At 40.0% G+C, this 23,586-nt stretch overlaps 1 protein-coding gene across 3 annotated transcripts in view; it reads left to right on the top strand.

The window, feature by feature from the left end:
- Positions 1–23,586, top strand: part of pou6f2 (POU class 6 homeobox 2) — an 86,036-nt gene that overhangs the window by 7,934 nt on the left and 54,516 nt on the right. For all 3 annotated transcript variants that reach the window (XM_074622678.1, XM_074622676.1, XM_074622677.1), the window contains 2 exons: positions 637–824; positions 18,335–18,432. In XM_074622678.1, coding sequence (XP_074478779.1) covers positions 653–824; positions 18,335–18,432 — 270 coding nt within the window. In that variant the 5' untranslated portion in view covers positions 637–652. The remainder of the gene's footprint in view (positions 1–636; positions 825–18,334; positions 18,433–23,586) is intronic.

Raw genomic sequence — 23,586 nt, 5'->3', positions numbered from 1 at the left:
TTTTTGTCTCTAAATGCTGCCAAAAAATGAAAATAATTGGGAGAAAATTTGGGGATCAGTGACTTCATCTCTTGTTTAAATCAGGCCTTAAATTCATGTTGCCTCACACTCTGCTGCAAGATGTCACCTTTGATCTAATTTAATGTCCCCAACTATGTGAAAATTGATATAATCACTGGTGTGTACTTCCACTCATATCTTCTTTTTAGATGTAGAATTATATTTATTTATCAGCCCACAGCTTGTGGACCTCTTTGTAGGCTGCTGTCAGCTTAGTGTTTGCTGAAGATGAGGCACATGTCAGGTAGTAATGAGCCCTTGGAGATGGATGTATCACCGTTTTAGGACTGCAGGGTATAATGGTAACGCCACGCGATCCGTAACAGTTCTTCACCAGGCAGCAGCCGGCAGTATCAGCGGGGTAGCACCAGCCTCAGATAAAAGAGAGAGCTGGAGAGGGAGGGAGCAGGAGAGAGAGGGAGAGTGATGAGTGAGCGATAGAAAGGGGAAGCTGGGTAGAGAGAGAGTGAGTAGAGACATAGAGAAGGAGCCGGTGAGGGTGAGACGCCGAAGCACATCTAACCAGGGGTGTTTTCTCTTTTTTTTCTCCTCCCTGTTTCCCATCTGGGCTCCCAGCTCCCTCCAGGATCCGATGATTACAGGGCAGCTGAGCAAGTCGCTGCTCTCCCTGCGCAGCGACATGAGCGCGGCAGAACTCCGGGCGGACGACAAAGCGGCCACCCCAGACAGCGATCTGAACGACGAGCCCCTGCTCCTGCCCTCCGACGCCACGGACAGAGAGGGCACTCCCAACAAGCTGTACGGTAAGTCAGCTCATGTTTGTCCCTTCTCCTTTCATAAAGCTGCTGGCGGAGGTCTGGTTTAGGCAGCGGTGAGGTGAGAACAGAGGGCTTCCAGTGCTGGGACAGGTGTCAGCAGTGTCAGGCAGCAAACTAAGTTTAAGTGCAATGAGCAAGTCACCGTTTGGCTCTTTTAAAGCTTGGGGAAATTGTATTTTATGTCATTTTTGTGTGTTAAGATGTTTCATGTACCTTCAGACTTTCAGCCTTCAGATTTTTGTAGGGGTCAGTCTGGTTAGTTGAAAGTGTATTGACTTGAATACAACAGGCAGTTATACTGCAGAAATGTTCCTTTGGAAGATGCGGTACATTTTTGTTGTACTGTCTGTCTTAAATACTGGATGCATTTGATGCTTTATCACTGTTTTATATTTTATGGCAGCATCTTTGCACGACTTTCCTTTATATAAAATGTATTTAAAAGTTGAATTAACCCTTAACAATCTGTCAGGATATATAGCTTCAACCTCACCTTCACAGCTCGGGTGGTTATTCTTTTTTTCTTTCATTCAAATAGAGAAAATGTTATATTTGTTAGAATTCATAGCAACTAATGCAGATAAATAATAAGTAAGTGCTGAGTGAAATTAAAACCTCTACTTTATGTCAAGTATAATATTTATCATCAGCACATCAGATATAATATTATTGTTTCTAGATTATTGCAGAGACTTCTCTTCCTACAGTTATTTATTTCAGTTTATTCAGTAATTTTTAGTCTTGTGGCATCTTCAGTTGCAAATGATCTTCAAAATTAGCCGATTTTTATATCAGCATGCCTCATTATTTTTCCAGTTATCTCATGAATTGAGTGCTGACACTCACACTCTATTTTGGTTGTGTATAAATCAGTGTGTGTGTGTGTGTGTGTGTGTGTTTTTATTATGAGGTGTTTCAGTCAAGGACTAATTTAATCACTGGGCCCTTATTATGAATCAATAAGCATAATGATATAAATTACCATTTTAGCACATTTTCAAATTATTTGATGGAATGAGAAAGGTACAGTAATAGAGCTATAACGTTTTTTTCCTGAGAGGCTTTCATTAGAGAATCATTCAAAATAAAACTGAATAATTTTAATTAAATCAAACTGTGGTGTCCAGTCACTGTAGATATAATAGATTTGTCCTTGTGGAGAGAGCTACAGAATTTAAACTTGAATTTATATATTTAATTTTGAGGAAATGATGTGCTCTCATCCTTTTTAGTATTTGTGAAATGCATCCATTATTCTCCACTAAACAAATTAATTCCAAGACTTTGTTTTATTTGCTTAATTTCAGTAGGAAGCTTCTTTGAAGAGACCATTATAAATATTGTGCAAAACAAATTGGAAGGACTTTCTATGAAGAGCTGATTTGCTTAACATATCCTCATCATTTACCCTTTTTGTCAAGTTTTAATATTATTGTAATTATAGCATTTAGTTTTTTTTATGTGGATGCAAGGTGACAAAACTCCCTCTCTAATGACTTTAGATGCTGGTTTCTGTTTTGTATATTTATACAAACTACCTTGTCTCTTCTGCTTGTGACGGTTTGTGTGTTTTTGCATCTCTGAAAGTTAAACTGTGTGTTTATATGTGTGCGTGCATGTCTTAGTGTGTATGTGTGTGAGATTCTGGCATATAATTGTTTTATCGCTGGTTATGAATTTATACTGCGGTAAAAAGTGCACGTTTTTTGTTTTTCAAGATTTTAATGAGAGTTGTTAATAGAATATCATTATGTCTGGATGCCTGTGTGTGTGTGTTTGTTTGTCTGTCTGTGTGTGTGTTTCCTGGGCGGTAGCAGAGACTGTAGTATAGTTCCTATATACTGAGCTTGCCAAACATTTGTGAACGAAATAAAATACGAATTTGGACAAGAGATAGCCAAATATGACGCTCAAACCTAATGAGTGAGAGTTCAGCTGTCTCTTAAATCCTTCTTTCAAGAATAACCCGAGGCGAGAGTCTTCTAAACAAGGACTGTGTACTGCAGGATTTGTCTCAGAAGTGTTGCAATTTGGTTTAATAAGCATCAAGTCTCTCCGTCTTTCTTCGTTTCTGATCAGTCTCTATTTGACTCCTCTCCTGCTGCTCACTCGCTACTTTCTGCTTCTCTTTTTCTTGCGTGCACGTACACTTAAATGTTGTTAAATGCTTTAGTATTCATTTATATTTGAAGCTATTTTAACTTTACATTACTAATGCGCCTTTGTCAATGAGAAATTACTTAGGAAAAACATCAAGAAATACAAATCATTACTTATAAAATTAAGATTTTTCTATGTCTAGTTTGTGCTTGGTGTTCGCTGATGGCCCGTCTGATGGCTGGACGGAGCCTCTCCAGTGAGAGTTTTTGGGGGAATGGTTTCTCTCTGCCCGGTGGCGGAGCCCTGGGCTGTGCCAGCGGCAGGATTGGTTTGGGAACCGCTGCCCACATGACCTGTCAGAGAGAAAGAGAGAGGCAGGGACCGACGAGGAGACGTGGTACAGTCGTGTCTTTTGCTGGGGGAGATAGGAGGGAAGAATAAGAGAGAGAGAGTGGGGGGCTGAGGAACAGAGACTCAGCATTTTTCTGTAATGTAGTGTAGTGATCGGTCACTCACATTTTTTTAATCTAGAATTAGGATGGTAGTCTCCGTGTTTTGTTTGGTATTTAGTTGAAGTTTGAGTGAACATTTTGTAAACTTTTAACTGCAGTTGATGGATGATATAACCCGCTTTGAGTTGGCTCTATGAAACCTCTCTAAAACCAATTGAGCGTAACACACATGGCCATAAAGGTGAAAGCTATCCTGTTTATCTTAATTCCTGACAAATTGACATTTTGAAGATGCACAATTTCCACACGATGACAAGTAATGCATCTTAAGGTACAGTATTTGGACCTTTTGAATAGCTAAAAATCAGTTGGATTTGATGTTGTAGTTATTTGAGCCACATTTGCTCGTATATGTGTTTGCAGTGAACATTCATGGTTGCAAGGAGATGGTATTAAGTTTGCAATTCTCACCGTTCTATTATCAACATGAATGCCACTGATGTGAAAACAACCCTGAATTGAGCCTCTAAACTAGGCCTTACATTATTCAGTGGTTTTCTTTATGTGGTTCTGAACTGTGCAGAAGCCACAATATTTACTTGCATTGTGGTGAAGAAGCAAGAATACTGTCGAAAAATTTAAACTTTGTTCTTTTTTTACGGCTGTTATTTTGCATAATCTCTATGATATAGTGCTCCAGTTTCATGAGTGACATTTTTACACAAACTAACACGCTTATCCAATGCACAGAATAACAGCACACAACTAATAGTTTCAAGGAAATGCAAATCATGTTGAGAATTAATTAATTAATTAATTAATTCATAATCTTCTATCTGAAACTGAACACATTTCTACTAAGTTTAGAGTAGTTTTATGACATACACACACATGCATACGCAGTGTATGATTGAAACAATTGTAGGGATAGCCTGTGAGTCTTCTACCTACAGCTAATTTGTTATATACTCCCAGAAAATATACACAAGATCTCTTGTCACTGGGGTTTTTTGTTACAAAAGTTGTGATAAAGATGCAACCCTGCAGTTTACATCAATATACACATTATTATATTAATATTGAAAAGTTTTGAATCATCATTGAATGCTGATATCTCTGCATGTCTACTTTGTGCTGCGATACATGTGCCATACCCTGTATGTGTATCATATCTAGTAGGGGTGTAAATCTCAAGTTTCATCACGATAAGGTATTATATTGATTCTTTGGACAACGATACGATATTTGCTGATATCACAAAGTCTGCCACGATACGATTTTGATTCAATTCAGGGGCCTGTGATCGATATGATACAATATCATGCGGCCATTTAATACAATCAGTTACATTTATATCAACTCACAAAGAGCAACTAAAATATGATTTGACAATTTTATTAGTGGGCTCTTCCAGATATTTAAATGATCTATTTCTTTATTCAAAAAAATATATATAAAGTGTGAATTTCAAAATAAAGGCATATCTTAAAGATGATATGTATCGATATTTTCACTTTGCATCGATGATATTGGATCATTGATCATTGAATCGATATATCGATCCAGATTGATGTACTGTTACACCCCTAGTATCTAGAGAGACCTACCACAACTTTTCTTCCCTGCAGAGTTGATGGACTTTAGTTTTAGTCCCTTAATACTATGAATAAGAGTTTGTGCTAGTATGAGAAGCAGAAGTCAGTTGGAGACAATGACAGTAGCGGTCATGTTTGTCTACAGTAAATTGTCCACCTTCCACACCCACCACATGCTTACTGCAGTGGTGAAAGGGTCGTTCTCCTCCTAAAAGCTTGCCTGTGCAAATAGTCTTCCACTTCAGCTAACAGGGGCTACGAGGCACCACAAACATCCTGCCGCCTTGTATTTATTCCAAGTAGAAGTGGACATTAGGTGGGAAAGCTGTGGTTAGTAGGGCAAGCAATTTTTTTTTCAAAGCACGGGATGGTGTTGGATGCGTACAGTTTCTGTCTTCTCTTCTCAAGCAAATCTCCCCCTTTCAGACATCAACAGACAAGATAATAAGACACTCAGAGCACAATTCCGTATTATATTCAGCAACCAAAGGCTCATCTCTTGTCAGTTTGCATTTACTCTCCCAAGGATGTGACGCTTCTATCATCATGCTGTCAAAGTGAGCCAGGCTGGAACGACAGGAGCACTCATTTCATACACTTACTGTCTACATGAAATGGTCTGCACTTATTCGGATTCTGCCAAAATGGTGGAACATTTTCACAAAGGTCACCTAGAGACCCCCCTCCCCAAAAGAGCAAAATGAATCTTTCATCGATTCCTGGTATTGGAGGTCATTCAGAACAAAAAGTCCACACCGAATGCATCTGTTGTAATGCTGCTCCTGGCTTTTATGGGTTTCCTGGTTTGTTAGGCTTCACTTACAATCAGATTGCACGCTGGATGAGTGAAATTAATTTCATCTGGACTATTCATGGACTAGTCACTGACACACAGGACTTTATTGTGGAGAGTACTTCGGGTTGCGCCATAAGAAAAGTTGTAGTACTTCTCCTTAGGGCTGTAGTCAACCAAAGAAAATCTTGGTCGACTGAAATTCTACCTACTCTTAAACCAACCGACAGTGCACTGAGTGCACTCTTCTGGTAGCCTAATTTAATCATAAATAAACATAAAAAGCTATGTGTAGCATATTAAATTATTTTTAACCTAATTATTTTATACTTAAATGATAACAACAGACCCAAAGCTGACCAGCCTGCACCTGCCCATATTCATATGATTTACGAAAATAGAATGAGCCGTCGAAGCTGTCATTGCACCTGTAGTTATATTATTTTTTAATACCCGGACCCACCCACAAAAATATGCGTTAATCAATCACCCAAACCTAACCTGCAAACTGCCAACTTTATGCATTATGGTAGCTCAATTTTTAGGTTTGAGGACTGAGCGCTGCGAGGCTCTCTGAGGTGCTCCTCCTGCTGGGAGCAGCTACATCTAGAGAGCTACTCTCAATTCAATTCAATATGCTTTATTGGCATGAATGTAACAAGGACAATATTGCAAAAGCGCTCTCTCTCACACACACACACACACACACACACATATGTCCCTCCCGCCCTCGAAAGTAATGGATTAAGAAGCGATTGTCTGACCAATGAGAGCATATCGACCAACCAATCAACCAGGCATTCTGATGCCACTGTTCTTCAATATAGTGGAAGAGTAACTGTACATTTATGTGTAAACATGTAAAAAGTCCTGTTAGCAGGTTATTTGGCCACGTCTGCCATTTATGGAGGTATTTATCCCGCCGTTGCACGACATGTCGGATCATCAGTGACACCTCACAAAGGCGATAACGGCGCATACTCTGACGTCAAAAGCCCAAAACTCTGTTTTCCTTGTTTCTGAAAATCAGTGACCTAAAACGCAATTTGGGTGTGGACGAAAGGTCAAAGCACATAAGTAAAGGCTAAGTTTACAAAAATACCCATGTAAGTGTGGACAAAGCCTAAGCTCCACATTTTATATTTGCAGAAGCCTTCAAGTGTCACAATTTGACTTTGATTGACTTGATTTGATTTCATACCATCTTGTATTTTTTCTTATTATTACAAAACGGTAAAATATACTAATTTTGTATATTAACATACTCAGTGCATACTTGATAGTATGATTATGTAGTGTAGATATGGGACAAATCCACTGTCTTTCGTGCAAAATTCTCTTTTGCCTTTGCAAATTCATACACACATATACACACTGAGAGACACACACAGACTAACACCGCTGGAGGCACGAGTTCTTATTATTTTTGTGTAATCAGCTTAGTGAGCAGGATGCATGGTGGGATAGGCTGCTTGCTGATGCAAAGAGCCTCGTAATGTTGTGTGGTGAGGTTAAGTAATAAAGTGGCGCAAACCCAGTGCTGAATGGGCCACGCTGAGTAAATAAGAGTGGATAAAGGAGACCGAGGGAGAACAAGTCTCTCCCCAGGAGGTGGATCTCATTATGGGGATTTCAGCTGTCTGCGCAAACTTGAAAACCAGCTTAATGCATGCCTATAAAGCAGGTGTAATACATTTGCTAATGTGCCCGCAATGCCCATGGCTACAGCAACACAATCGCTGCGTGGCATGGAGGACGGGGAGGATGAGCACAAGGCGCACTTCTTGTTTTCGATGCAAACAGCAGTAAAGGTCATCAGGCTTCACGGATGCTTGGTTATGCAGAAATGACTTTGAGCGAAACAAAGAACTTCAAAATAACTGACAATATAATTCTCCCTGTTGTTTGTGTATTTAAAGTTAAGAAGATTGTCGTCGCCTTGACTAGAAAGTATCCCAAACAAAAGCACATCACAAGGTCTGTAGCTGTTTCGGAAAATAAATTGAATTTCAATATTCATTTGTTTTAGTCATACAGCGTCTTTAAGTTGGGAAATCATTTTCAGAAAAACTTATATATGTCATGCATGCGCTCCATAACCAATATCAATAAGCCTTTCATGTAGAGCTAACAAAGAGGCATCACATCTCCTGGCACGGACACGGTCGGTGTTGTTGAGATGTAATTGAAGCTGCAAGGGTCACATTTTCGGAATAGAAATTACAGTCTTGTCTTTGACTTGTGTGGCGTGAACCAGAGATGCATCCCACAGCCCTTGTGTCCTTCACAAGCCTTTATTATTTATAACGCTCGCTCTTTGAGCAATGACCAGTACTAATGCATAACCTTCTGTCCTTCTGGCTGATTCGCTTCCTTTGAAACCAAAGATTGAGGCAGGAGAAGTGGGTGTATGGTGGATGAGGCAGGGGTGTGGGCGGGCGGTGGGGAGAGGGGGGGGATGCTAGTATAGGGCAGTGGAGATCCAGGCTATCGAGAAGTTATTATGTTTTTTCCCTTTATATCTGAGGATGTGGAATAACACTGTGATGATTCTTTTCTCCAGAATAGAGTTATGGGCTTCAAAGCAATACTATTTCCAGACGTCCCTCCTTCCACTATTTGTCTGCTCCACCAGAATAATGTGCTGGGAGGGGTGGGGTGTGAGGGGGTGGGCTGGGTGTCTTTTAGCTACATGATTATTTGCTTGTTTCCACCTTTACACACCCAGCTCTGTAAATATATCTGCAACAGGGGAACAACTAATACAGGACTTTTTTCCAGATAAACTATTTTCTAGATAAACTCCGTTTAGCTCGGGTTCATTGGAGGGAAGATATAGTCTCGTGCAGCTTGTATCACCTGATGTTATCCTATAGTGATTGAGCCTGTGCTGCAGCGCTGGTGTGATCCATTGTTATTATACCTCTATGACAGAAGGAACGGGTGAGGAGGGGGTAGGAGGGGAAGCTTTGAGGGGCAAGGGGTAGAAAGTGGGACATAGGCAGCATTAGTGCCGGATAGCCTGGGGGGCCCCGGCTGATGTGTCAGGCATGACATGTGGGTGTCTAGCCCCCCACCCACCCACCCACACACACACACACACACACACACACACACACACACTCTCTGCCCTGGACTGCCCTCACACCCCACTGACTACTGCTAAATGTCCTGCAGCTGACCAGATGCAACGCAGGATGGACACAAGTCCAAAAAGATGCTGTTTTTAAAGTGATTATACTTTGACGATCCTAGTTTGAAGATCAACTGCAAATCATTTTTAAATTTGTATTATTGAATAATCTCTTTATCTTGTTTATATTTTCCATTTAACAATCATTCTATTAACTGTTGGAAAATAGTCAAAAATGTCCATCTCAACTTTCCAGATTTATTTTTATTTTTTTCAACAAACAGTACAAAACTAAAAATATTTTTGATTTCTAATGATGTAAAACATACATACATAAACTAATAGTAGATAATGGTGAGACAGCTTCAAGCATACCTGAGAAAAGTACATAAGAAAAGTATTAAATCTTTGGATAAACATTTTCTTTGTATTTGTTAAAGGCACAATGAGTAGGGGTTTCCATAAAAATAAATGTATAGACTCATACACAAATAATCCCTCTCAATCATCACTTATGACCCACCAGTGTGTGAAGCGGTGTCTGAATCTGCAGAGACCCCGCAGCTCTCTGCCTGTATTTTCTTATTCTGCTGTGTGCAGGACGTTTCTGAGCGTCAGCCTCTATAAACATCCAAGAGGAAGCTATGAAAATGGAGAACACAGTGCTGAAAAAAACGTAAACATAGCAATGAATATTTTTTTATTTGTAATGATATAAAACAGAAGAGAACAGAAATCTGCAAATTTTCAAATTTGAGAAGCTGTTTGAAAAATGATAGATCGGCCCCATTGTCACCGATACCCGATATCCAGCTATTTGAGTCGGTATCAGCCCAATATCGGTATCGATGCATCCCTAAATTATAGATTACTGTCATTATTGTTTAATCTTCTGATTACTTTCTCGACCTATCAATTAAAAGTTTTGTCTATAAAACCAAAACAGAAAATAGTAACTAATGTACATTTCCAAAACCCCAAGGTGATGCCTTGTTTTTTCTGACCAACAGTCCAAAACCCAAATATATTTACTTTACGTGATATAAAGCAGGGTTTGATTGATTGAAAATTAACTTAATCACTTGTCAAAATTGACCAATTTTCTGTTGATCAACTAACTGATAATCATTCCTTGTCATATAAGCCTTGGGTTTCTATACAGACAAAGTCTGAACAAAGATTTGTGACACAGAGTGAGAGGAAAGCCTTTATTCAGCGCAGGGCGTCAGGCGGCCGGCAGCAGAATCCTATTTACAGCAAATATCATTTAAGTAATTTAGGAGGAGGAGCAATAGTGAAGCAGGCATCTCCTAAAAGGCTTACAGCTCTCTAAAGCTAGTCTTCATCTCAGCGTCTCGCCTCCGCTGATGGCCGTAAAAGGATGAAGAATAATTTGGATTGTTATTTGCCTCTTTCAACCCTGAGCTAATCAGGTTGACATTGCTTTGGGAATGAGGAGGACGCTCCATAACAGATGTGCTCAAAGTGTCCCAAGTCCCCCGTGAAGATGCAACACAAAAGCACCTCTTCTCTTCTCCCCTCCCTTTCCTCTTCCCTTCTCCATCCTCCTCTCCTCCATCACACCATCTCTCCTTCTTGACCTTTGAAATGGGCTTTGCCTCTTCTCACCAATTTACCTCCCTTTGGTCCCTCTCGTACTCGTGCTGCTTACATCTCCACTCCAGCATCGAGGGACAGACAGGTAAGAGCTGGAGCAGAGCACTCTCATGTCGAAGAGCCTTTTGCTGAAGACCTGTGGCCTCGAGTGAGAGCATAAGTGTTGGAGCACGGGGTCCTCACTGCTTTAAGCATCGTTTACATGCAGATTCATCAGAAACTGGGGGCTTACTTTTACTACTATTTTCTTCTGTTTACATTTAAAACCGCCAGCCAGTGGAGACATCTATGCATCCATTTCCTCTCTGTCTGTCCTCTGAGTCTTCCCCCCGCTGCTTGTGGCTTAACAATCACCTCAGAAATAGTCGCAGAACTGCTGAGGTGTAAAATCCTTTCTGTTCGGCACACTCCGCGGCACCACCCCCTATGTAATTCCTTAACTCCATAATTCCACTTTGTGCCAGAATAATGAATGAGATAGATCTTTTTTCTCCCCCGTATGGTCTCCGCCCTTGCGCGATGAGGAATCAGGCTTTAATGTTAGAGGCCCGGAGAGAGTGCCGTGGCCTCTTCTCCCTCTTGCCCTGCGCCGGGCTCTTAATTAAGGAAATGACAGCTCTCCTAGCAGCAGCGGTAGCCATAATGTAGCTAATAGTGTTACAGGCAGCCACTCAAAAGTCCGTCTCTGGTGATTTTCTATCCCCAGAAACACTATTGACCTATCCTTAGCAGCTTCTCCACCCCAGCCTCTAAACAGAGTATTACTTCCCAGCCGGTCCGGAGGGAGCCATCTGACTAAGAGCACCTGGAGTTATTGGCAGCAGATTATGCCCTGTGTTATTGTTGAGGGCTTTGGTGGGAGTAATGAAACACTGAGCTAAATCACTGGTGATTTCGGCCCTCTTGCATTCTACAAGGAGTTAGGTAAATCACTATAAAGCCGACACTGCATATTATAGGCTGCTCTCCTCCATACTGCACCATGACTTGTATGTAACATTACTTATTGGTAGGGCTGTCAATCGATTAAAGTAATTAGTTGCATGATTGTCCATAGTTAATCGCGATTAATTGCATATTTTTTATCTGTTCAAATTGTACCTTAAAGGGAGATTTATCAAGTATTTAATACTCTTATCAACATGGGAGTGGGCAAATATGCTTGCTTTATGCAAATGTATGTATATATTTATTATTGTAAATCAATTTAACATCACAAAACAATGACAAATATTGTCTAGAAACCCTCACAGGTACTGCATTTAGCATAGAAAATATGCTCAAATCATAACATGGCAAACTGCAGCCCAACAGGCAACAACAGCTGTCAGTGTGTCAGTGTGCTGACTTGACTATGACTTGCCCCAAACTGCATGTGATTGCCATAAAGTGGGCATGTCTGTAAAGGGGAGACTCGTGGGTACACAAGGAACCCATTTTCATTCACATATCTTGAGGTCAGAGGTCAAGGGACCCCTTTGAAAATTGCCATGCCAGTTTTTGCTCACCAACATTTAGCGTAAGTTTGGAGTGTTATTTAGCATCATTCACGAGAAGCTAGTATGACATGGTTGGTACCAATGAATTCTTTAGCATTTATAGTTTCATATAATGCCAGTAGAGCCAGCAACAACCTAAAAATCACAAGTTGCGTAAATGTGTTAAAGAAATTAGTGGCATTAAAATGAATTTGCGTTATTATTGTGTTAACTTTGACAGCCCTACTTTTTGGACATTATTCCAGGCCGCTTTAGACAGAAAAATGAAAGTGAAATGAGCTGTCGCTTTACATTTCTGTCTCTCTCAGCCCTCTCCGCAATGCAACATCAACTTTCCAAGCGGCATTAACAAAATCAATGGTCAAACAATCTGGGACAATTGGTTGTGCATTGATGGAATTAAAGCTTGTGTATGATGTGGCTTGTTGTTTATCTGGGCCCATCCTTTACGCTTCAACAGCTCACAGATCGCCGTCCAACAAACGCTCTGAATCAACACATCTAATAATGAAAAGCATATTGCTGTTTTGCATGTTTTTGTGCTACAATAATTATCTCTACTTCAATAATCCAATTTATTATAACAATTAAGAATGTAATCATCTTATAATCTTCAGTTCTTTAAATGTGTTCACATGTGAAATTATTTTCCATGGATTAGATTTCAGTGGCAAAATGATTGACACCATCTTAATAGCAAACACATGCACTCAGCCAGACATTTTCAAAAGGACCATTATAAAAATGGGGGGTTGGCTGTTCATTCTGAATAGCCTGAATCGTTACCAGGCCTCTCTCGTACATTTGACAACTTACATAATGCATTTCCACTAAAATAGCTTAAGTGTTAAAGCTTCTTTTATGGGCAAAAATTGATTCATGAATGCTTTGAGGCGAAAGCTAACATGAACACAAAGCTTTCAATAACACCCATTTTATTCAGACTGTCAATGTATGAAGCGGTTGCATTAGACAAGGTGGCATGCTGATTGCTTTATGAAATCCAGGCTAATTGTTTTGTGGTGTAGTCCTTGGGGCACCCTGCATTAAGACGGGCCGAACAAAGTCAAATAAATATGGCTCTTTGCCCCCCCCTCAACCACCCAACACGCACACACCCACCACAGAGAGACCTTCTGCCTTGTGTGGCATTGAAAGTCGCTCTCCAGTGGCCACTTTGGTGATCAATGAAAGAGAATTTATATAGTGGTGGATATTGGCAATATTTCCATGACATAACTCACATCAAATTGCACTCTGTGCCCTGTAATAAATATAATTATTTCACTTACATAAAAAAACGTTTCCACTGAAAATATCATCATGTCACTGTCAGTATGAGTTTGGAATTAATAAGACTTGATTCATATGATTAAATTCGTCCTCTTACTTTCAGTCAAGGCCGTGAAAATCGTACAAAATCCAAACGTTTAAGGGCTAAAGAGTTTTGATTTAAGGGCACTTGTGCCGTTACAACAGTAGTTAAACTGCTCAGGAAGATGAAGCCTGAATGTCCTAGATAAATGTAAAGCTATGTTGAATGTGCATCGCCTGTTCTTTCATCCGTTTGGCCTCTTCTTTCATCTCTCCTCACATCAATACATCCATTCATTCCATTTTACCCATTGTGTAACCTGCGTATAATCACAGCATCAAAGGACTTTCTTTTTAGTGAAGGTTTGATATTTTCTCTTTTCCCCCCTGTATATTATATTAATCTCCATCTGGAAATCCATTCAAGAATCATTCACATTGGATACGTTTTTTTTCTTCTTTTTTTTAAAGAAAAGCAAAACATGTACAAAGATTCTAGCAATAAAAAAGAATTGAAGACTGACTCCCTGGGCATTTCTCCTGTCAGCTATTTAATTTAGTTAAAGAAATTACACAAATCCTTTGGGGGAAGATGTGCATGTGTATTTATTTATTATCGATTTTTTCCCCCTGCGATAAACGTGTTAACGTTACAGATATTTGCAAGGGGATGAAGCTTTCTAAGTTATTGTGAAATGAAGGCGTCAAGGAATCGTTATTCAGTAAGTCTCCCACACTGTTTATCAGATAGAATACATTATTCACAACCAATATCTTAACTACAGTCATGAGCTATACTGTTTGGAGCCTATTGATGATGTTATGAAGTCCTTCATTATTGCTGAATATCTTCATTTAGCTAATTGGCTTTGTTATGATGATAAATGGATAATTCAGTGGCGCAAAAGTTGTTCAGTAACATAGCTGGGTTTATTTTATGTTATCACAGCAGCTTTTGAGATGTTGGAAAGTTGCAGTAAATGAAAATCAGAATGAAATTCATTACTTTAATTTAGGGCTGTCAAAGTTAATGTGATAACGCGTTTTAACGGCATTCATTTCTTTAACGCATTAAAAGGCAAAGGAGGATAAATAACGCTCCAGAATTACGCTAAATTTTGTCGAGGAAAAACTGTCATGGCCATTTTCGAAGGGGTCCCTTGACCTCTGACCTCAAGATATGTGAATGAAAATTGGTTTTATGGGTACCCACGAGTCTCCCCTTTACAGACATGCCCACTTTATGATAATCACATGCAGTTTGAGGCAAGTCATAGTCAAGTCAGCATACTGACACACTGACAGCTGTTGTTGCCTGTTGGGCTTCAGTTTGCCATGTTATGATTCGAGCATATTATTTATGCTAAATGCAGTACCTGTGAGGGTTTCTGGACAATATTTGTCATTGTTTTGTGTTGTTAATTGATTTTCCAATAATAAATATATACTTACATTTGCATAAAGCAGCACATTTTCCCACTCCCATGTTCATAAGAGTATTACATACTTGACAAATCTCCCTTTAAGGTACATTTTGAACAGATTTTTAAAAAAAATGCAATTAATCGCGATTAAATATTTTAATCGATTGACAGCCCTTCTTTAATTTGATAACTTCCAAAATGAGAACTAACTGCTTGGACCAAATACTGCCGCAGAAATCCAGTAAAAAAAAACATGGCCTTGATATTCACCCTCCAAAATAAATGTGATTATCCAGCAGATTATGATGACATTGTACTTTATCTGTCGCTTTATATTGACTCTAATACAGCCACAAAGTCTTTCCTGTATGTTCAGATTGATCTTAATTCCAGATACTGAGTGCACAGGGTGGGGCTGCGCGCAACGTGATCTATAATGGGTGAAATAATTGGTGAAAAGAGACTGGCTTGTCAAAATATCCACTGCGTTGCGAGGTTGATAAGCGAGAGGATGTGGACCTTCATCGAGACGCAGGGCCAGCCAGCCAGCCAGAGGTAGAAACCAGCTCAAAAAGCAGGCTCCCCCTTGGGCTTTCACATCAGCCATCAAATGCTTGAGGTTTGTTAGGTCATGCCACTCACCAATTATTTGGATTTTATGTAAAGATGAAATGATTTTAGTTGGCGGAGTGGAGTTTAAAATGTAATGCATAAATATACTTGACAGGCAATGAGATATTTCTGGCAAAGGCTATTGAATAGTCAGCTTTGTATGAAGCTTTTAGAAAAGGACTAGAAACCACTGTATGTTTAACAAGAAAAAAATCTATTCATGCTGTTTGGAGCGGACAAAGTATGCCTTTTAAACTCAAACTCAAAACTCAGTCAGAGCAGAAAAACTAAGGATGAAAATGTACTGGTGACACCTTGTCTCCAAAATAAGTAAAAAATACTCCCAAAAATAAAGATATCCACAAAGAAAGTCCTTAAATACTTTGGATAACAGCTTGAAGGTCGATCAAGGACAGCAATGTTCATCCAGGTTAAATCTAATGTTGTAAAACATGGCAGTCGGCATCAATAAAAGGCCTGAAGTTGTCATTGGCACACATGCGTGAGATGAATCAGTGAGAAGACGTTATCCACTACTGTATTGACAGCCTGTCAGTAAAGTAACAGGAGTCCTTGTTTATAATAGCACATAGTTGTATCATATTTGGTTTCTGCGGAGATACAACCTCACCTTCACCAACTTATTACAAAAGACATTCATCCTCTGGACATCTTTTCATCGCTCTTTTCTGAAATTCGAAAAATCTATTTTATTGTCAGACTGTTAACAGTTGTTTCTTTTTTTTATATGCCAGTATTCGATATTTCTTCACAAGGATATTGTTTTAGTTCAAGTTTTTGGCACATTGGGAAAGAGACATAACTGGTTGGTCTGTGTACTCAATCGTGAATCAAAAACGTGTTGGGTGCTTTCGGAAAACAGGGGAAAGATCAGGATAAACAGGAAGGCTATCTAGACACTCCAAAATGTTAGAACTAGGGCTGTCAAAGTTTATGTGATGATAATGCGTTAACACAAATTTGTTTTAACGCCACTAATTTCTTTAACACAACTTCAGATTTCTAGGATGTAGCTGGCTCAGTTTTAAAGCAAAATTGGAGATATAGATATGGTATCATATGAAACTACAAAACCTAAGGAATCCATTGGAACCAACCATGTCATACTAGCTTGTCACGAAGGAGGCTAAATAACGCTTCAAACGTACACTACATTTTTGCAAGGAAAAACTCATGGCCATTTTCAAAGGGGTCTCTTGACCTCTGACCTCAAGATTTGTGAATGAAAATGGGTTCTATGGGTACCCACGAGTCTCCTCTTTACAGACATGCCCACTTTATGATAATCACAAGCAGTTTGGGGCAAGTCATAGACAAGTCAGCACACTGAAACACTTAGAAACACAAGTTTTTATGCTAAATGCAGTACCTGTCAGCACACTGACACACTGACAGCTGTTGTTGCCTGTTGGGCTGCAGTTTGCCATGTTATGATTTGAGCAGATTTTTTATGCTAAATGCAGTACCTGTGAGGGCTTCTGGACAATATTTGTCATTGTTTTGTGTTGTTAATTGATTTTCCAATAAATCATATATACATACATTTGTATAAAGCAGCATATTTGTCCATTCCCATGTGGATAAAAGTATTAAATACTTGAAAAATCTGCCTTTAAGGTACATTTTGAACAGATAAGAAACGTGTGATTAATTTGCGATTAATTAATAATTAATTTGCGATTAATCGCAAATTAACTATGGAGAATCATGTGATTAAATATTTTAATCGACTGACGGCCCTCATTAGAACAAGTGACAATGAGGAAGGAATATTAAATTATTATATTATTATTATTATCATCATCATCTTCGTCAGGACATAAAAAAAAAAAAAACAGACAAAACGGATGTGGCCTGAAAATAATGAAAACAATGAAACGGCATGAGATAAGATAAAACAGAAAAAAACGTATTTATATACATCATCATTTAAAGATTTATACCCATAGGTTTTAAAATAGGCTTTAAGAAAAACATGGAGCTCATACAGAGAAAAGAAAAAAATATATTACAGAAAACATGTGAAGTCTGTATCCTCATTAAGATCAGGATACTTTAAAGCATCCAGTCGATGGATCCCAAACATGGCATATTGCTTTAGTAAGATCTTTGCGCTCTTCAAATTAAATTCTTCCAGCTTTAAGTTTTCTCTTCTTTTACACAATTAAATAAAGTCATTTTTAGTCAGGTGGTATTTTTCCTCTGGACAGTCAGTTTGGTGGAAAAAACATCTAAGAGACATTTAATTTTTCTGACAGTTCTTTCTGCAACATTTACTCAGCAAGTCTTTGTTTTAACAGTGAGGCATCATGCGATCCCGATATCATCGAGGTCAAAGGGTGAGGGTCAACGCAGCCTTTCCGACCTTTTAGAGCAATCCACACTCAGCGCACCGCTGAGAGATTCTACGAGATGGGGATTGCTATGATATCCAATCGGCGGCGTCCTTTGTTTTCCCTGCAGCCATCAGAGAGCTTATTATCATGTCCCTGTCTGCTCCACTCCACTCTGCCCTCATAGCAAACAGGTCTAATTGTGTCTCGTAGCTGCAGGCTCAGAGCGGAGGGTTGTGGGGGGGGGGGGGGGGGGGGTTTAGATGAGTGATACTCGGTGATGTAAATGGCTGAATAATATGGCCCCAGCGTTTGTGGTGGAGCTCTATCTCTCAGCGGTAATCTAGGCCATCGGGGACCCGCCAGTATGCATCATCCCCCATCAATGAGCCTCTCCGCTGGTTGGTAATTTATTCAGCGCTACAGCGGTTATTGATAAAGCACTTAAATACAAATTCCCCTCCTTTCCCAACTGCCCTCCTCTGCGCCGTACGACACTGTGTGTTGTGATATCACAACGTGGTCCGTGTCGTGTGTTTATCTACTTATATCGTCTGTGTTGATCTAAGATGGATTCTTTGTTGCCTCTTTTTCTCTCCCAGGAGCTCGCGACGGTTCGGTCCAGTCTGACACCAGCAGCAGTCCATCTGAACAGAGTCACCTGGGCCAGTCCCACCCAGGATTCTCTATGGGACCACAGGTGAGTGAGGAGATCTGCAACAAACTGAACCCAAACCTAAAACACTGTTAAATCACTGATAATGTGAACACTTAGAGTAAGCTAATATTTTCATTCAAGATGTTTATTGTCACTCCGGTTATACAAGTACAATCGTGAAAAATGCTTTCACCGGGAGGCTCCATAAAAGAAAAAAAGAAATGGTAAATATAAAAAGTTATAATCTTATAAAATGTAATAAAATATAAGAAGCAATAAAAATATCCATTAGGGAACATGATGAGGCTGCTCATCAGGTTTCAACCACCTGCTTGAGGCATTTAAGAAGTTTTCAAAAGCTGAAACTCCCACAATAGCTCAAATTATTATTATTATGGTTATGACACTCATCTGTAAAAGTTGAGTTAGCCGCCTCCTCGTCAAGCTTACAGAGGTCTGCAGAAATGTCATTAAAAGAAAACTGACATAATAAGATGTTAGGCGAACAAATGTAAAAAGGTTTGCACTCTTGAACTCAGGATAAACTGACATATTATCATGCAAAGAAAAAAGGTTGGCGAAGCTATTCAGAATCAATTTATTATCTCCTGCTTTGCCATTATTGTTTGTGAATTTAAAGCCCCTGAAAACCTTCACATCTTCAGTATTTCAAGTTCTTCATACTGTATTTTTATAAGTTGTAACTATTTCAGTAGCCCACTGTGTCTCCACCCTATTCTAACTGACCTAAAAAATACTGCGAAAAATTTATCTGACTGAAGCAGAGAGCTGCCAGCCTCATCAGGTTTCAACCACCTGCTCCACACATAGAAGAGTCAAGAAGGAAGGGTGACACCAGACATAAAGGTACAATACTAAAAAACAGGTCCAGTGACAATTTTGACCAATCGTTTTATGCTAAGTAGGTAAAAATACGACTGCAAAGTCATAATGCATCCACGTCTGACTGTGTTGATTGTCACTTCCTTATCTCTCCTCAAATTACCTTTCATTTGAAGATATGTTGGTTCATGTAGGAACAGTGTGGAGTGGATGAAATCCAACATATCCACTGTTTGGTTTGACTGTAGCAGTGGCGTACCGTTTGATACTGTAATGATGATAAATGATTGGACCAACTGGAGGCGGGTGCGTGAGAAGTCACTCTGATTGGTTGGCTCAAGCATCCTTCTTTTTGATGATGAGCGGTCCGACGTCGACCCCTCGTTGTGTTTAGTGTGGATTCCTCCGTAGGGCTGGGCGATAATTCAATATGATAACTGATCATCTTTCAATGGAATCATATCATGATGAGATCATATAATGAGATATTGTGATACACAGTTACGTCATCTAAATTGATAATAACGAGCACATACTGAAATTTCTCAGAAAATCTGATCATTTTGCAATTAAATTCTTAATAAAATGAGAAAATACTCAGTACTTTTCATTTGTCAAGTATTTAATTCACACAGGAGTATAGATTACCATGTGGTTATTTCATATAGACTATTTCTTGCATTACCAGAAAACATGCTGAATCGCAATATATATCGTTATCGAGATATGAAATGAAAAATTTTTTTGGCCATATCTGCCAACCCTAATCCTTCGTAGTTTATTTCTCTTTCTCCACATGTGTAGAACGATTCAAAGAAGCCAAACTGAGTTCAGTACACTACGAGCAAATACAAAAAATAGACGACTAACTCTGTTAATTGAGTTATGTTTACTCTGATTGCTGCCATAATGAGAGAAATATTAAGGTGTTTGACAGTTTCAGTAATGACATTCTTTGAGTACATATGGTGAGTGAAACAAAAAAATACTGAACGCTACACCGTGAATCGTTTTCAGCTAAAATGTGAAATCGTAAAGTATTTTGTCATCACACATCAAATGTAATTGAGTTGTGGCACTAATGAGCTGACAATACAGGCCTTGTCACAACAAGCAGGGAAGCAAAGAGCCTGCAGCCCTGTTAATAGCTCAATCAGGCATTGTCCTATCTGATTGGATTTATTGGCCTGGTGGCTCTGCGATGTTTAATGAACATCTATCTCATTAGCGTTGCTCAATGTCACCGCTCAACACACACATACAGAGCATCAGATTTCCTCCACCCTCTTTAACAAGGCCATTCTCCCTGCACTCAGTGTTACTCAATGACAGTCAATCCTCATCAGGATAAACAAGAGAGGAAACATGAGAGGAGGAGAGTCGTTCAGGTTTGTAGGGTGAGAAATCCCCGGTGAAATCTGCTGCAAGCGGAGATGAAGAATGGGCTTAATTAAAAGCACTTTTCTGATTACAGACACCCTCGCTGGTCAAAGCCACTGTTTCTGTAATAGATAAGAAATAAACACAAAAGGAAAGCATCTGGAGCAGGCAGCAGTTACAGTCTGAGCCTCAGCAGGCGGCTCTCAACAGTCACCATCTAATATATTAATGCTGTCAGTACAGTCTCTGTGAAGCTAACACTTTTCAGAAACAAAGGCGCTCCGCATGCCATACCCAATTCTCTTGTTCCAGGATCAATATGTTTTGATAGATTCTCGCTCCAGAGCCGGATATTGTTCGAACAACCATTATCCGATGGTAGTTTACCCAACATGAATCCACCTTCCTTCTGTTTCCCACTCGCAGTTAGGATGACAAAAGTCTGCTATCTGGGTGATTATGGGCAATTTCTCAGTGCCAGAGCTGCCAAGCAGATAGAAGGGCCTATTCTCCCCTGATGGGCAGAGAGGCTGGGTACCACATCCAGTCCTGAATGGGGCTGCTTCCCCATCCAGAGCCCAACACACACCCAGTCTGAGCGTCTGTGTGGCCCCTAGGAGACCACTTCTCAACACTCAGCTGTCAGGCCTGCCAAGCACTGTACAACAGATTTCCAACAGCACCTATGGAGAGGAGGAGTGAGAGTATCAGGCGGAAAGCCAGAAGGTGAACTGCTTGTAAATCTAGATGAGTGATGCTGGGGATTCTCGTAGTAACGGCTTGTTGTGTGGTTGCAGAGATGAGCTAAGTAGGCTCATGTTAATTATGATTTTGATGTGTGCGTGTACAGTGTTCTCACTTCAGATGAAGATCATAATCAGCCTTAAACTGGCACAACAAACAGCCCAAAGACCAAAAGCTTGCATGCTTTAATAGAAATCTGCCTCTCTGCAGCTGCCTGTGTGCCTAACAGCTGCCTGTTTCTCCAAAGCTGCCTGTAATGATAAATAAATCAGGGCTACATCTGATAATTGCAGAATTGTCTTTTAATGTTATTCCCTTCTATGTGAGGCTGTCTTTGCTGTCAAGCCTGGCAGTCTCATTTTGTTTGACTCCGAGATGAAATGTTCAAAGAGTGTCTTTGATTATATGTTGCTTCGATTCGAGATTAAATTTAACTTAAAACGCAAGATTAAACATATGTCACTTGCAGCTAACAAACGGGATGCCTTTGTTATTGTCCTTTGAGGATTCTTTGAGCTCCCGGATTATTAATTAATTTTTTAAAGTTAATGGCAAATGTCATTTTGGATGCTCTCAGATGCGTCAGATATTGTCATTTGCTATGCGCTGTTGTTGTGTATCAAAGCAAATGTTGAGAAAGAAGAATCCTATATGGTGTGTGTGATTACTCCTGCCAGCAACAATCACTTCTCCGTGCTTTTTTATTCTTTAAACATCTTAGAAACACAAACAGGCTCCCTCCACTGGCTCCCGGTCAAGTCCCGCATCACCTACAAGATCCTCCTCCTCACCTACAAATCCCTCAATGCCCTGGCTCCTCAGTATTTATCTGACCTCCTCCACCCTTACACACAGCCCCGGAACCTCAGATCCTCAGGCACGGGTCAGCTCTCCATCCCTCACACAAGAATGCGAACTTTTGGGGACAGAGCCTTCAGTGTGACAGCCCCCACACTTTGGAACTCTCTCCCCATAGAGCTCCGCAACGCACCATCTCTGGACACCTTCAAAAGACTCCTCAAAACCCACCTCTTCACCAAGGCCTATGGCCTCTAGCTACTGTTACATTTGTTGTGTTTATTTATGTCTTTGTTAAGCGTCCTTGGGTTTCATGAAAGGCGCTATATAAATCCAAGCTATTATTATTATTATTATTATTATTTGTCTCAGATATTTGGCCCGAGATCTCTCTGTGCGTTGTAGCTTTAAACCAACGTGACCTCGTACCTCTTAAACTGCGATCGCATGTATGTCGGAGCGGGTGCAGGCGTTCTGCACCATGCAGGGTTATCACAGTGACACGCCTGTCACCTAAGAGCACCAGCTCTGGGAGTATGGTGGGGTCTTCGCACCAGTCAGCCCGCTCTGCGTCCTGCGCAAGCTGCAGACACGCCATGCAAAACAGAAGCAGATAGCTGACAATTGGAGTTAAAGGCTTGTGAAGTCACAGTGGAGGAGTCAACACAGTGCAGCCGGGTTCACCTAGCAACGTCTAAAGGCTGCTTTACTGCGGACACAACACAAGCTGACAGTGTGCTCTTATTATTTTATTCCAAACAGTTCAATTCAATGTTTAAACAGTAATTTTGTTGGATTTTGCAGCATCCCCAGTATCTCCCGTCTCGTAGCTCCTGTGTAAATTCAGTTTGACGTGCTCAAACGCTGACATAATTTGAAAAAAGGTCTTATCAGAATGAATACAATTTAAGATGTCATTCCCTGTGTATTCATGGAGATTTCAGCCACGGTACAAACATTACCAATTCTGACTCAAAGCTCTCGATGAAAAAATGTGTTGGTGTATTTCCAAACCGACTTCCTCGGAAAATACATTTGAAGAGATCTTCTACTGTGCAAAATATCTCAGAGCGATACTTCTGATAACATATCTTTTCCTCTATGGGTATGACTGCACCGAATCCACTTGAACTAATGTGAATGAATGGATACACAGAGAGTTGAGAGTGATGTGTTATATCCCTCATCAAAAGAGTAAAGTACTGCTCCTTTTTTTTCAGAAAAAGCACTGTGTATTTCAGGCACATTTCTCTGGTACCAGGGATTTGTTCAATGGGTCGAATCATGAAACATAAATCACTCTGCATCTCCATGAAAGAGAAATTCTCAGCTTTTTCATAAAGATTGGATTTGATCTCTGTCAGTACCGACGGCGGTGTGTTTTGACTGTCAGTCTGTGACACAGCAAAGCACAGAATTCATCTGCAATAC

Source organism: Sebastes fasciatus, chromosome 21, assembly GCF_043250625.1.
Source record: "Sebastes fasciatus isolate fSebFas1 chromosome 21, fSebFas1.pri, whole genome shotgun sequence".
In the NCBI taxonomy this organism is placed as follows: domain Eukaryota; kingdom Metazoa; phylum Chordata; class Actinopteri; order Perciformes; family Sebastidae; genus Sebastes; species Sebastes fasciatus.
This window is presented reverse-complemented; position numbering and strand designations above follow the sequence as displayed.